Genomic DNA, 17,103 nt, shown 5'->3' with positions numbered 1-17,103 from the left:
TACGTCGTATTACGTCGTATTTCATTAAATTATTTTGAGAATAATAAATTTATTATCGTTGAAAATAATGGAAAAATAACTCCTTTAAGAATATTGATATCAGTTTTGGGTGTCACATCGTTATAAAAAGAGAATGTTATTTTGACGCGATTAATAAATATTCTAGATCGATATTGTAAAGAATGAAAAAAAATTCTAAAAATAGATTTACAAGTGTTCGGAGTGACAGTTTATGTCACAAAAATTCAATGGTTTCATTCATTCGTACGAAACAGCGTATACATTATGCAGATTTTTGTTACAAACTTCGCAGAATATCTTTGGCGGTCCATCAATGGTCGGGTGGGGATAAAGTGAGAGTCAGTATAAAAGGAGAATTCTCTACTTTCTTTAGGTCAGAAACGATTGGATCCAATTGCTATCTCTTTCCTTTTGTACAACTGCGTCCATTATCAAGATGAAGAGTATCGTAAGTAATTATTGTGTTTTTGTCTATATATTCATTTTACTTATTCCAATCATTCTATTCATATTTACATATTATTCGTTATAAAAGTGTTTCGCCGTCTTAATTGTTCTGAAAAAATTTGTTCAGTAAATTATATTCACGTGTGTGCAATACCAATTTAAACGCATTTACATCGGAACATATGGAAATTTATAATAAGAATCAAATGAGTATTAAATATGTTAAATTCTAACTTTTTTACGAAGAATAAATTCGACTTGTAAAAGACTAATGCTAACTTCATAATATGTTCAAATTGTTTGTACGTATTATTTTGTTAATTCATTTTGAAATTATAAAATAGAAAAATAGCCATTTTTACTGATTTTGCTTTGAATATGATTAAGAAAATGAGACCTATTTTTTTTATTATTTACAGTATGTTCATAGACTGTTTTATTATTAATCTCAAATATTAAAATATATATTTTATTAACACCAGTACTTGTCACATTATTTTCCGTTTTACTCATTTCATTTTCATAATTATTCAATGAATGGCAATCGATTGAAATAATAGACAAGCCGAATGCAGTGTGAAATCATTAAGATAGAATTACTTACGATGGAAGTAAATAGCATACAAGTGGTTGACCGTATGTATATCATTAGTGAGTAATAGAACATCGCATAGAAAAAGTGAATAAAAGAATACATATTCCTCAACTAATTAAAGGAATGGAATTATCAACTCCCAATGGAAACAAATAAGTGTTAATTTAAAAAATTTGTAATACTTACATTCATGATTCGTAAAATTTACTTTCAGCTGCACACTTAATATTATTATATCTGTTAAATAGAACCTTCTAGTGTTAAATTCATTTAATATTCACACAATTTATTTAATATTGAAAAGAATATTTTCTCGATTATATTCCAACAGCAGGAAAATCTTCCCTTCTGGAAAACTTCCCTACTTACATCTCTTAAATTCAATACAGCTTTCATCGAATACTCAAGATTTTATACTAAAAATATTTTTAAATTTCTACATTTGTTTAATTCAATATTATTTACATAGTTAAGATATTATGCTTGATCAGTTAAAATATATATATATATAACATTTACGATTAACTTTACAGTAATCCAACAGACTTACAAATTTATTGAAAATATAATATTAAATCTAATATAGTTAACAATGTAATGATATTATTTAACGTTACGAATTACGTAACAGAGAAGACTGTTTCTCGAATAACCTTTCGGTGCAAATACTTTTATTTATTCGTGGAACCGAAAGTTTGTCCGTGACGGTTCGACAACTAGAACGGAAATTGAATTTAGATTACGTAACGAGGATGACTCTTAATCAATTATAATATTACGACATAGGTGGCTCGAAGTAAAACAAGGCAAAGTAAATCAACGAGTTTGCAAACTCGTCGTAGGTCAGGAGTAAATGACCCGCGTTGGCATTTGCTTCTCACTTTCACTCATCTCACGAGCTCTGAATCAAAGGATGCTACGGTGAAGAAGCACTTGATAAATCTTCCTTCGCATTAAAATTCGGTCTCTTCGCAAGAATTTACCCATTCAACTCTACGACTTTACTTACATCACCGACCACCTTAGAATTAAATGTTATTTTAAGCACACGTTTTATTGTGGTAGGTACTGGCTATAATCTTGGGATTAGCAGCGGCACAGGACTCGAATTACAACGGTCGTAACAGTTACCACGATAATGATAGACCAAATCCACCGAGCGACGAAAGGAAACTTCTGACTACAACACCAATTCCAATTTTACATTGGAACAAACAGCAAGAACACGATGGAACATACAAAACGAGGTACTATTGAATTTATCGATTGGTCACTAGTCATTATTTAATCACCGTTTGAAATATCAGAATAATAGAATATTTAAGAGGAAAGAAACATTCAATTTGTTCGTGTACTTCATTGCATTTCTATTTATATTTTATTTTTATTGCTGCATCGCAAGTTTTGGTACGTAAATAGTTTCGGTTGTAATGCGATAGAGGTAGTTGAGAAGCATTATTTTATAACTGTGACGATATTTTGCGCAACGAAACCGTAAATATTTCCACTGTATTGCAAAAGAGTAGAATTGTTTTTAAGAGAACCTATTTTTCACGAAAGTTTCGGTGTTGTTCCTAACACACGTTGACCAATACCGAACAACAAACGGGTATGTACAATTTCCAGTGAGATTCGAATCCCAGATTTGATCAACACGCGGGAGGTCCCAGATGGTCATCCATCCACGTACTGATCGTACCCCGGACGAGATACAGATCCTATAGTTCGTCTGTGATTGTATTCAGCACGGTTTAACACGTTCATACGTGAACCGTGAACCGAATTTTATCGAATCTTCGTTACTCGTTAACGTTAACCTCGATACTTCCCTTATTTTCATAAAAATTTACAAAGCCAAAGGTTAACCTTCCGTAGATAAACTGGGTCATCCGAGCAACGCTATATTTTCATCGGTGAATTTCTTGGCGATCTCGATGGTTAAAAGATTCAAGAATCCCGAAACCTCGATACTTTGCATAGATAAAATCGAATTCGTAAAACATCGTGGAACTCGAGAAAAATTCGCGGCTCGTTCTGTAGCGTTGGCTCGACTTGAAATGGATCGATCGACCTTAAAAGACCCAGTGTGTCTAGGTAAGGTGCCAAAATTGCAGCGCGTGTCCGTGGTGGTTTCGAGTCTATGGTAAAAGCAACCGCGGTAAATGTGCTATAAGCTTCGATGCTCGGCCATGAACCAATGGTTTCTTCTTTATATAGATAGCCTCAAATCTGATATGAATAAATTATTCGTAGTTACGAAACGGGAAATAACATCGTCGCCGAAGAGAGCGGTTACATCAAAAAGGTAGGCGAAGGCGAAGAACAAGGAGAAGCGTTGGTCCAACAAGGAAGCTACTCATACACGAGTCCCGAGGGGAAGCTGATCACTATTCATTACACAGCTGACGAGACTGGCTTTCACGCGACCGGTGATCACATTCCCACGCCACCGCCAGTCAGTGAGGAGATTCAGAAAGGCCTCGACCTCATCTTTGAGGGCATTCGTCAGCGAGAAGTACGTCCCACGACTTTTCTTTTTCTTCGTTCCTCGATTCTTCCTTTCTCCTGCCGCGTTTCCTTCAACGCCCGTGCCCTTTCCTCCTCTCGTCTTCTTCCTCTTTAACAAGTTCGCTACCACCGTTCAATTGGTACACGACGCTCCACATTCCTACCAACTGTACTCAACGTATGCCACGTTTCCGTACGGGTACAAGTTAAATGTATCGACTCGTTGACCGGAACATTGTGCACATTGTACGCGATGATATTTATCGTTATCGATCGTAGAAGATTTATTTTTGAATAACACTGCGCAGAGAGTCTCGAAGAACGTTCAGAAGCATGACCTCTGTAGACATTTTTGGTGCAATTGCTTCGAACGAACGTATTCGGTTAAAAGTGTAAATTATGGAAAAACTTGGAGCGGCTCCCAGAGAATGTCTCGTGAAATCAGGCTGGCAGTGAACGTATAATTCATACCTCGTTTACTCATAAGGATATAAAATAGAAAACAGTCGGTGTCGCACACATCTGACGGTCTCTCACGAGAATCTCCGCGTCAGCGTGTGGATCTGGTGCGTGTTAGAGAACTTGTTAACCATTCGAGACCTAACTTTCTTTTCTCTTCTTTTCTCCTTGAATCATTCTTCTTTGGATTGCGTAATTTTGAGATTACACGATCGGTATTTTTCGATGAGCAACTCGAGGTGTGGCAATTTTATGTCCAATGTTCGAAGATCGTACAATACGCTAGCAACGGTAAAAGTTGAAATACATTTCTTTATCGGATCCAAAGAAGAAATACAATATACGTTTGTAAAATATAATACGTTATTCTTTAATAAGATATGTTGCAGTGAAATTGATAACACCATGATCGTGTTTTAGGAGGCAGATGCACGTGAAGCAGCTCAAAAGACACAACCTCAGCCTTTCAACCAGCAAGTGGATCGACGAGACAATTACGAGAAAAAGTTCCGGAAATGAATTGTACGATAATTGAAACCTTGTTGACACCCGTTCGATGTATATTATCATTTGCGAATTAATAATAAAGTCGTTAAATTAAGAGTAGTTTAATGAAATAAATTTATGTATACTTAATTTGTAAATACCGTGGTAGGTTAATTACCTTCCTTTTAGTATAATAATCTCAACGTGGAATCTTATGGTAATGATTCTCCTTTGTTTGTAAAGGAAGAAAGTAGTGACGGTATAGTGAAATCTGTATTGATGAATTCAATTTCGATGAGTCTCGGATCCATTAAACGAAATCTCGACAGATGGATCAAGATAGGAAAGTAGAAACGCAAACTTGTCTTGTCAACAATGTGCACAAATATATACGAGGAAGGTGATTCATAAGTGCACGTCAATACTTGAGAAGGTACATTTACATAATTAAGAAGTGAAAGAGGCTTACACGGACATCCATCGACACTACCATAATTTCTGTGTTAAAGAAAGTGAAAAAAGATGCTGAAAGTGTCCATCATCCGCTTCTGGGCACGCTAGGAGTACGTCTTAACATGATTTTATACTTATTGGTAACCATCGATGATCTCAAAACGATCGATACGAATGTCATGTTATTAATCATGAACACCAGACATATCGAATAGCTTTGAATATACATACGACAACAGTTTATTGCTTCAAAAGTTGACAAAAGCTAAAAGAACATCATTCGTTTAAATTAAACATTTAGTTTGAATATATGTGCAAATACGTAAGATACAAATACTTTTTTTCTCTTCTTTTATACATAACATTTTCGCTTTCTTCTTCTCGTTAATGAGAGTGAAGTACAGATAATACGTAACATTCTTTTGAAGAATATTTTTACAAAAACTCTCCTGGAATAAAATTAGTACGCAATTGTAATATTTCCTCGGTGGTATGAAAAATTAAAATAATAATAATACTAATAGAAATACTGTAATTATGGAATATTTTCAAAGCTAATTCTGTTCCACGTATAACGTTACGTAACCCACGTTAAATGTTACAATTCTTAAAATTCCAAACATATTTCAGACGTTTTAACGTAATATGTGTTTTAATTATAATCTTTTTATAATAAGATTAATACGATGTGGATTTACTTTCATACCTCTTAGATGAGGAATGACACGAAGAACATGGTAATTACGGAACCAGTATACCAGGTGGTATGTAACTGAAAAAAAAATTTGTTAACGTGCTTACGATATCTATAAATAGAGAGTATACATTAAAGTAAAACTTCTAAATCATCGTGCATTCTTATGATCTACAAGTACTATTATGTTTGAGAAATTGTTCTATTATTTTTCACGATGATTATCGTAATTGTAATAAAATACATCTTAAGGTATGATAATTGTTATGCAACGATTCACTAATGGGTTTAGTTTTTCGAGGCTCGATATACGCGTATCTTGTCCCACGAATAAATATGCAGAATAGAATATAATTTCTAGTACAATCGAAATGAAAGTGATCCTTCTTGAAAAAATTAATGGAAAATGTAGAATAAAATTGTTCGAAATTACAGACTTTTTGTTCAATAAAATCGATCGTACCACGAATTTTTACGCATCATGTACAAATATCAATTGTATATAAGACACTCTAAATCGTCGTTCTTATTTCATTGATGAAACGGTTCAATATTTTAAACATTTTCATCTAACACGTAATGAAATAACGTATTCTGTGTTAATATTATGAATGGATATTGCCAACCAATCACGTTTCGCTCGTAGATCGTGATACACGAGTAAAAAGTATATAACTAGAAGAAACCTGTTGTTGTATGTAGTATTATCCTCCATTGGCGTAACGGGTGGATAATAATGATGTGTTTCGCTCCATGGTTTTTTCGCTCGATCTACAAGGTCCACAGGCTGATAACTCAATTGCATAGTAGTATCCGCTACCATTGGAACCTCTGGTGATTGATATTTGCGTATAGGAGCATACGAATGAGTGGGTGTCAATGGTTTGCAAGTAGGTAAATAAGACAGCTTGTGAGTGGTGCAGCCTGTAATTAACCAATTAAACGATCTAGTTTTTCATCTTTAAGAGGAAAATAAGTAAATGAACGATACAAGGAGAGTTCCTTTATTTTCAGTGTTTTCGAAAGAAGTTTTGTTTTTACAAAAATAAATAAAACTTAAAGTAGTTATTCCAAAGGAACTAAAAGCTTTCAGGCCACGAGTTTAGATTCAGTCTGCATATATTCTATCACTAGTATTTAATTGCTATTAATTATCATCAAAATGGACGACACATACCTTCCATACAAGTGGCTGGAAAAACAAAATTGTCTTCGGGACGCACTTGCTCGTTTAAGTGTGTACGCTTCCACGTGTAATCGTGTTTTTGAGTAGTTACATCTTGCATAGGTCCTCTGCCTAACATATCTCTACTGCAGGGTGTTAACGGTTGTTCTGGTTTTACACACCAATTTCCTAAGAAACTCATCTAAAATAAGTAAGCAAATTACATACATCTACGTGAATCTTCGATAATGAATAATTTAAAAAAAAAATTGTAGTATGAATGATAGTAATGGATGAAATTCATTTAGGGACATAAAGTTGGATTTCTATATACACGACAGAACAAAACAGTTACAATTGTTAATAAAACATGGTAGTATTTAAATGCCTAAACTGAAGAACTATGTGTTCACGTATCTCAATAGTGTATACGTATAGAATTGAAAAATCCTGCTTGTTTCTTATATTTCTTACTCGATTAATAGTATCATAAGCTGCTGGACAAGACGAAAAACAAATATTTCCAGGTTGCATAATCGGATGTCGTTTGTCTCCTTCGCAGCCAAAGTAACTGAGTCTGTAAGTAGTATTATTATCAGAACAACAGCCTGCATTTAATAAGTTATCATTTGCTTCCATTGTAAAAGGTGAACGTCTCTTCTCGCAATGTGGCCAATAGCTCAATCTGTAAGTTGTGCAACCATCTAATGGCTCCACAGGTGGCATATATTCTTGTTTTGTTTGCCACGATGCTTCCTATAAAATATTATAGGAAATTATATCAGAATATTTTTTCCAGTAATACATTTATCATATTTGTTATGTTCCAATACTTAGCCAATTGGAAATGAATATACCCAAATGACGTACACAATAATCAATATCTTATATGTCTTACAAAAATGCTGTTCAGCTGCGAAAGAAGATTAAATGTCCAATCAGAAGCTATGGATAACAATGAATAATAAACAAGATAAATTATAACCAATTTTAAGCGATTCCAACAAAAACTATGTTCGTTCGAATTATAAAAATCATTTTAACGTTATGAATTTCGAATTAGCAAATTATTACAGACTTATAAAACGTTATATTAACACCAATTAGAATTACCCTTGTAGCACCATCAGTCGGCCAATAACTAAGTTTGTAAGTTGTACAATCCTCCATTGGAACTTCCGATTTTATATACTTTCTTGTAGGAGCAAAAGATGCAGTAGGCAAACGGCAATTGGATTGATAATAACTCAATCTGTATGTAGTATCATCTACAAAATCAAAAATATTTTTATTACTTCATGGCTTCGCATTAAGTTATTATTAGCATTTCGTTCTCGTTAGTAACGTTATTTAATTACTACATTCGTATGACCGATATTGTTAACTGATTATTCACTTTCACTTTTAATTATTAAAAATTCTGTTGTTATCGTATCTTTCATAAAGAATACTCTAATAATTTATCGTTATTATTAGTTAAAATATCTCTTGCGTTTTGTATTCTATTTGGCCATTTATTCGAAGTATATTCTTTTATTGCGTCTTACCATCTAATGGCGCAGCTTTACAGTACAAATTTGGATATCCTTTGAAAGATTTAACAGGTTCTACACATTTCCACGAATAGTCGTGTTTCTGAGTAGTAACATCTTGTATAGGACCTCTGCCAAGCCATTGTTTCGAACATGGTGTACAAGGTGATTCAGGTTTAATACACCAATTACCAAAGTAACTCTCCTGAAATAACATCACACGAGAGTAACTTTGAAATTACATAATTTATAGTGACTATGTTTTAGCTTTCTGACAATTCGTTAAATTGATGCAAAATGTTTATCGTGTTCGTACAAAGCTATATTTTTTATATGATATTCAAACATCCATTTGGTGAAACGGAAAAGCGTGTCACTTTTGTATGAAATTTAATATCTTTTGCTGTCAATTGCATGCGTTACCATTTTCTGAGAGAAAACATCCGAAAATGAATATACCACATATATTCAATCATTAAATTAATTAATTACGCACATGGTAACGTTGTAATATAAAGACAAACAATATATTTAATTACGTCAATTATATGAGAAATAATATTTTCATTTGATTTTTTATTTTTGATTAAAAATAATTCTTCTAATAGCTCACCTTATATGTTGTTTGGTCAGATATTTCACCGTCGCCAGTAGTCAACATATCTTCTGCTTTAAAAGGCTCCACGGGTGTGGCAAGAGATTCCCAATATGACAAGTTATATGTTGTCTCTTTATCCATCGGAATAGCCGATTTCCAGTAGTACTAAATTAATGTTTATTAAGAAATATTTTCAATGTGCAATAAAAATGAGTAAAAGGTGAAAAAAATTGTTACTCGGTAGAGAGAATCTCTACTAAGAAAGGCAATAAAAATAAAATTTGTAATAAGTTACAAATTTATATCTTTTTTAACAAATAAACACAACAAAAAAGATAAAAATGTATTATTTTTAAGTTACTACAAGAATATGTGACTTTTACTTACCCTGAGTGGAGCAAACGATTTTGTTACTTGTGGTTGCACATATTTCTGAAAAAAACGGAAGCTTTGAAATAGTAATTGCAACGTATAAAACTAAAGTAGTGATATTATATAGCGTACTGGTAAACAAAGAAGTACTCACAAGGCAACTCTTTTGAGGCATACAACAACAACAACAATTGCAGCTTTCATCGTGATCTAACTGAAAATCATGTAATTATTTTGTGAACAAAAGTATTTGTATCCTTCTGCACACTCAAATAAAATCTTTTAAATTTATAAACATATCTATGCATTATAAATTTATTCAAAAACTCACAAAATATTTCTTAATTTTGAGAAAACTTTATGTAGGTATTAAATACATGACAGTACATTTTGCATCATATTAGTATCATTAGGGCACACTAATATATAAACTCTCTACATAAAATTATGTATGTACAGGAAAAATTATTTTCGTAATATTTCTTAATGATATTAAAAATGTTTTATATTTGTTTGTGTTGAGTTTGATTTCTAAATCATAATTAAAAGATATTTTTCCTTATGTGAAAGGCAGTAATTATGTATGTTGACAGTAATAGCTATTTGAATTAATTCAATAATTAACATATTTAAATATGACTGAACTTACTCGAATTTTGTTTTTCGCCTCAATAATCGAGGGTAGTTGTGTAGGCGCAGGCCTACAATATGTAGTGGTATTAGATTCGGTCGTAAATAGTTTAAGGTAATTTGAATTGTAGCATAGATTTTATCGATATAACAATAAAAATAAAAAATGTACATGAAATTAGAGTCGTAAGTTACTAGAATTAAAAATAATTATTTATATTACAGTGCGAACTCACGGATCAAAAGTACAAATTTCCATGATGTTACCGGTTCTTCATAAGTGAAAATGATGTTATTTCAAATTTATTAACCATAAAAATCTGCAAATATTATTATCAAAATTAAATTAACAAAAACATCATATCTGTCATCAGACAACTTCATAAACATTTCTGCAGTACCACAGAAGGCTATGGAATATTAATTATAAATCAAAAATACTAAACTTTAATCTTTAACACACTCAATATGTGTTTATGACTTGAAGTTATAAATACGTATACAATATGTATTTATGACTAAAAGTTTTCGATCATCCCTCTTATAAATATCATACTTTTTACAGTTGTAGTTTGATTTTAATCAGACATAGAACATTCTCCGTATATACATGCGTACCACACATTACTTAAAAAATATGCGACACTGTAAAAATAATTATTTGTAAGTATTAATACAACTTTATAATGACATTACTAAGCCATAGTAAGTACTAACATAATAATTAATTCGTGGTATATTTAAAACTTTAATTCAATTTCGATACGAATTAGTAATTAATTTAAAAAATTTCTAATAAAAACGAATACATTAAATATCAAGAAAACCACATTGAAACTCATTGAACATTATTATTTTCTGAAATCATAAAGAAAATTAATATACTATTTATTCGAGGAATTTGCGTCATGAATATTTCGTATTACCATCGACTAGTATCTTTCATGATTAATTCCGTTGTACAAGTGTTAAGAAACCAAGTCTTTAACATTCCTGTTTACGGTTGTAGGTAGTTACAATTGGATTCACTTGGCACGTGTGGGATGCCATAATTAGTAATGACGCTATCATAACTACTGTTGTACCAGGACACCAGCCTCTTTTAAATTCCAGCAGGAGAAGCAGATTGTTCATTATGCGTAATCGTACTCATAAAATTAACATGAACGTAGACAATAAGAAACTACCGAACTATACAGTTCTTTCCAACAAACTGCAAGGACTTAGTACATAGGCAAAAATAAGAAAAAAATGATATATAAAGATTGGCCGTAAACGCTTTATGACAGAGTTATAATCAAATATTGTACGCATGAAATATATATGTATTATGCATAACAACGCATTTTCCATCACAGCAGACGGAGAATCGACTGTGTTTATCTGGTTTTCATAATACGTGAGAATACAAAAATAAGAATATCAAAGTAAGTAGGAATATTATAAAAGAATGTATAACAACGTGTCACATTTTACGTACTATGTAAAAATTAAAATTAAACGAATGTTAAATTAATGTATCCTATATATAATTATTATTTTATATAATTAAAACTTTAAGAACGAGAGTCAGTAACCATCCTTTACTTTGAATCTCGATCACAATTACATTCTGTAGGCTATGTAATCATTTCTAATGCACGGGTAAGATACATATTACAACATTAATACTCGGAGCATACGTAAATGTTAATAAAAATAGCGTAGCGGAATAAACAATCATTAAAACCGTTCACCTTCGCAGATTTCGCAATATCTAGATGTTTATTTATCATAATTATTAATAATCGTCGTAGGACCATAGTTAAAACAAATATTAACAATGTCCTAGTATAAATAATGACTTGAGAACCATCAATTTCTTGAAATATTTGTTAGATCGAACACAGACAATCGAACTAACCCTGCGATAAAATAAATGAATATTTCTCTTCATATCGAAATTATAGTTTGTATATATGCATATATATTCTGAACGCTCAGTGACACACATATGTCACACGGCAATGAAGTGAGTTGCCATCTACTAGAGAATAGGTGAACTACACCTAAGGTGTGAAAACACCTGGCGGAGAAACGCTCAAGTTTGTCGAGGAATTGTTCTGACTTTCATCAATAGGTGACTCCACAAGCATTATCTACCGACATTACAGATAAGTATCTCCTTTCGAATTATATTTCCTACCGTGCAATAAAATAAATAAATATTTCCCTACATATCGAAATTATTCATTGTATGCATGCAATTATGTTCTGAACGCGCAATTCCAAACATCTGTAACGTGGTAATTATATGGGTTGCCGTCTCTTGGAGAACATATTTGTTAATTTTCGCGATTGCTACTAACATTTATGCATGTTCCCAATATTAATCGAACAATATGTATCTTATTTATGCATTATAAATGATTATACCTATAGAAATTAATTTTCATCGAGATTCAAAGTAAAAACTCGTTTAGTAAAGTTTCAAAGCATGAAAAGTAATAATTGTCTATTTAGTGCAATAGTTTAACATTTATTTAATTCTCATAATTTACACAATACGCGTAGAAGTTGTATTTTTTACTTAAAAGCGTCACAATTCAATTAATCGCTGCTCTAGATAGAAAAATCATCGCGATGAACACCTGTGAGTCGATAATCGATATGTGTAACTTATGACCGTTTAATCTACGGTAGTACGACGATTGTTAATAATTATGATAAATAAACATCAAGAAATCGTGCACGTTTCGAACATTTATGTTACAGTATGTATTTTATTTATGTATTGTAAATGATTGGTTTGCCTATAAAAATTAAATTTTATCGAAAAATTAAAGTAAAAGTTTGGCATTCATATATTTCTCGATTTTTTTCGAAAATTAACATTCGTAAACTAATTAATGATTTACACTGTAAAAGTAGCGAATATTAATGTTACAAAATGCATATTATTTATCCATTTTAAATGGTTGATTTGCCTATAGAAATTAATTTTGATCGCAAATCGAGAAACATATCAATGCTAATATTTTGCTTTCATTTTCGATCAAAATCAATTTCTATAAGCAACTTAATCATTTGTAATGCAGAAATAGGATACACATTCTTCGATTAATATTGGGAACATGCGTAAATGTTATTAACAAACGCGGAAATGTACAACAATTCACCGAAACCGTTCGCCTTCCCAGATTTCGCAATTTCTTGATGTTTATTTATCATACTTCTTAACAATCGTCGTGGGACCATAGATTAAACAATTATTAACAATGTTCTAGTATAAATAATAACTTGAAAGCCATGACTTTCTGGAAATATTTGTTAGATCGAACAAAGACAATCGAAGTAACCGTGCGATAAAATAAATAAATATTTCCCTACATATCGAAAATATAGCTTGTATATATGCATATATATTCCGAACGCTTAGTGACACACATATGTCACACGGCAATGAAGTGAGTTGCCATCTACTGGAGAATAGGTAAACTACACTTAAGGTGTGAAAACACCTGGTGGAGAAACGCTCAAGTTTGTCGGAGAATTGTTCCAATTTCCACAAATAGATAGCGCCACGAGCATAAATTTACCGACATTAAAGATAAGTAATTCCATTTGTATGATATTCCCTACCGTGCGATAAAATAAATAAATATTTCTCTACATATCGGAATTATTGTTTGTATGCATGCAAATATATTCGGAACGCGCAATTCCAAACATATGTAACGTGGTAATTATATAGGTTGTCGTCTCTTGGAGAACATATTTGTTGATTTTCGCGATTGTTACTAACATTTATGCATGTTCCCAATATTAATCGAACAATGTGCATCTTATTTATGCATTATAAATGATGAAGTAACTTATAGAAATCGATTTAGATCGAGATTCAAAGTAAAACGTGTTGCGTAAAGTTTTAAAGCATGGAAAGTAACAATTGTTTATTAGATACATTCATTTAACATTTGTTTAATACTTATAAATTGCACAATACGCGTAGAAGTTGTATTTTTTACTCAAACGTGCTGAATTTCGTTTAATCGCTTTTCTATATAGAAAAATCATCGTGATAAACACTTGTGAGTCGATAATCGATATGTGTAGCCATGATTTCGAGGTATCAAAGATTTTTTTAAACGTATAAAGGAAGGCTAGAATGCAGAGAAATTTCATTACGCTGATTTTGTTTAACTTTACATTTATTCGCAAGATGATACATACGAAACTTTGTACAGAAATATTTATTTATTTTATCGCACGGTAGGGTATACCATACAAATGGAATTACTTATCTTTAATGTCGGTAAATTTATGCTCGTGGCGCTATCTATTTGTGGAAATTGGAACAATTCTTCGACAAACTTGAGCGTTTCTCCACCAGGTGTTTTCACACCTTAAGTATAGTTTACCTATTCTCCAGTAGATGGCAACTCACTTCATCGCCGTGTGACATATGTGTGTCACTGAGCGTTCGGAATATATATGCAGGTATACAAACTATTTTTTCGATATGTAGAGAAATATTCATTTATTTTATCGCACGGTTACTTCGATTGTCTTTGTTCGATCTAACAAATATTTCCAGAAAGTAATGACTTTCAAGCCATTATTTATACTAGAACATTGTTAATAATTGTTTATCTACGGTCACACGACGATTGTTAATAAATATTATATATAAACATCAAGGAATTGCGAAATCTGGGAAGGCGAACGGTTTCGGTGAATGTTTGTTCATTTCCGCGATTGTTACTAACATTTACGCATGTTCCCAGTATTAATCGAACAATGTGCATCTTATTTATGCATTAAAAATGATTGATTCGCCTCTAGCAATTCATTTCGATCGAACTTCAAAGTAAAGAGATGTTTCTTAAAGTTTTAAAACATGGAAAGTAATAATTGTCTATGAGATATATCAATTTAACATTTGATTAATACTTGAAGAATCGAAATTTTTGGTATTTTCCTGATACCAAAGGTTGAAATTCAGGCATAAATTTTAGAAAATGTTTGATTTTGGGACTCTTGGCGTCAGTATACGATATGCGAGGAAGTGGCACGATTTCGCGGATTCTTAGAATTGACGTCAAATTTGAAGTATTACCGCGAATCGGAATATTGTTGGACTTTCGAACGAATTTCTGAATCATGGATCCCGATTTTCATTGTATCAGGAGAACATGATAGTCGAGTTTTAAGTAGTTTCAGCAGTTTGATAGGATCGGTTAAAGAAATGGAAAGAAATAATGGACAAAAATAAAGTTTCTGTTGTCAGTGAAATTGATTTTATTTCAATACATCAATTCATCGGAAATACAATCGCTTTTCTTCGATCCATTAACATATTCGCACTTTCATACTCATTACAAAAATGTTGTTCTTTAAAGTACTCTACTTGTGGAAAGTACTGTACCGTAAAGTACTCTACTGTACCGTAAAAATTACTATTCTAAATTCGCAGCCGATTAGCTCGGTACTACCCACGACGAATAATTATTGTTCGTCGCGAGTAATACCGATTACCAGGTCTCACCACGTGGAGGTTGCTGCGAGCGGAGACCCGGAGAGAGATAGATGGAATCAAAGTTCCATCGATCTCCCTCGACACGCGATACAAACGAAGATACTAAACCAAAGAGATGGAAGGAATCAATGTTCCTTCCATCTCCTCGTTTAGTTCTGCCAAGCAATTACATTATGGAAAAGTTAGGCAAAATTGGAAAAGACGCGACACGAACCGTGCAGTTGGTCCTACTAGGTCTATCCCGTTTCCCCTCCGTGGTTCCGATTCCAGAGAAAACGAACGACGCCAACCACTCCCCTAGAGGAGTGCCCCGTTTCTCCATCTTTACGACGAGAGGGTCTTATATTGGAGGCTTTCGCAGGGACCAGCAAAAATGCCTGCTCCTGTGCTCGCAACATGTCCCCTCTGGAAGCGGACACACCGGAAGAGACGGCGATAGACCGTTCGGACTACTTACACGGCCGGCCACTTGCTTGTACAAGAAGCAGTGGTGACCGGACCGAGGAACGAGGAAGCGAGCAAAATTAAGCTAAAGATTGGATAATTGCTTGGCAGATCACAGCCTTAAAACTAACTTATTCTAACTGCAGAGATAGGAGGAATCAATGTTCCTCCGATCTCCTCGTTTAGTTCTGCCAAGCAATTACATTATGGAAAAATTAGGCAAAATTGGAAAAGACGCGACACGAACCGTGCAGTTGGTCTTACTAGGTCGGTCCCGTTTCCCCTCAGTGGGCCCGATTAAAGAGGAAATGCACGACGCCGTCCACTCATATAGAGTGCCCCGTTTCTCCCAACTCCGCGTCAGGAACCACGCAAAGCGTGGACCTAACTTACGAAGGATGACGAAGAGAGGGTCGTATGGCACAGGGCTTCCACAGGGACCGATGCGAACACCTGCCCCTGTGTTCGCAGCATGTTCTCTCTGGAAGCGGACGCACCAGAAGAGACGGCGATCGACCGTTCGGACCACCTACACGGCCGGTCACTTGCTTATGCAACAAGCAGTGGTGACCGGGCTGAGGAACGAGGAAGCGAGCAAAAAGAAGCTAAAGATTGGATAATTGCTTGACAGATAACAGATATTTGTACACGGTGTCCTTAAAATTAACTTATTCCAAGCTAAACTAAAGATCCCACGGCGGTTGCGACGATAGTGTCCTCTTCGTTCTTCGTTCTTCGTTCTCCGGTGTGCCTACCTAAGAGAAAACTAAAGTCAAGGCATGATGGAAAAATGATAGAAAATAGAAATGAAGTTGGTTAGTGATTAAATACAGTCATGCAGTAACAAAGGAAATAAAGGCAACAATGACAAAAAAATAAACATGCCAAAACAAGTAGAAATTAAAATCAGAGTACAAATGAAATGAATTAGACAAAGAAACAATTAAAAAAAAAAAGAAAGGATTGAGAGAGTGGTCGCCAGTACTGACCACCGCCTACCGGCGGCCAGTACCGGTTACCAGGGTGGGGGGTGCCCCCTTCCATAAACCTAAAACGAAGAGATCCGTCCACCTCGGAGCCTCCAGGAACAATGAAATTTTAAACAACCGGGGGCTCCTTATATACCCTCCCCAAGGTGACTTACCGTTTCTTCCATTGTCTTTATTCGATCTAATCGAAAT

The 17,103-nt window shown here is 33.5% G+C and overlaps 2 protein-coding genes across 2 annotated transcripts; one reads left to right on the top strand and one right to left on the bottom strand.

The window, feature by feature from the left end:
• Positions 1-412: 412 nt before the first annotated feature.
• Positions 413-4,607, top strand: Cpr49ah (cuticular protein 49Ah). The gene is made up of 4 exons (XM_076311627.1): positions 413-469; positions 2,129-2,310; positions 3,317-3,578; positions 4,451-4,607. Exons 1-4 carry the CDS (start codon positions 458-460, stop codon positions 4,547-4,549), a joined length of 555 nt encoding a protein of 184 aa, XP_076167742.1. The 5' UTR covers positions 413-457; the 3' UTR covers positions 4,550-4,607.
• Positions 4,608-5,710: 1,103 nt separating this feature from the next.
• Positions 5,711-11,094, bottom strand: LOC143147430 (uncharacterized). Its single transcript, XM_076312677.1, has 12 exons — positions 10,990-11,094; positions 10,228-10,280; positions 9,976-10,031; positions 9,485-9,540; positions 9,346-9,390; positions 8,974-9,123; positions 8,376-8,565; positions 7,942-8,096; positions 7,303-7,584; positions 6,841-7,030; positions 6,290-6,587; positions 5,711-5,741 (listed from the first exon to the last, which is right to left on the bottom strand). The coding sequence occupies exons 1-12, from the start codon at positions 11,092-11,094 to the stop codon at positions 5,711-5,713; spliced, it is 1,611 nt and encodes a 536-aa protein (XP_076168792.1).
• Positions 11,095-17,103: the final 6,009 nt, after the last annotated feature.

The sequence above is a fragment of the Ptiloglossa arizonensis genome, chromosome 5 (genome assembly GCF_051014685.1).
Source record: "Ptiloglossa arizonensis isolate GNS036 chromosome 5, iyPtiAriz1_principal, whole genome shotgun sequence".
NCBI classification, from domain to species: domain Eukaryota; kingdom Metazoa; phylum Arthropoda; class Insecta; order Hymenoptera; family Colletidae; genus Ptiloglossa; species Ptiloglossa arizonensis.
This window is presented reverse-complemented; position numbering and strand designations above follow the sequence as displayed.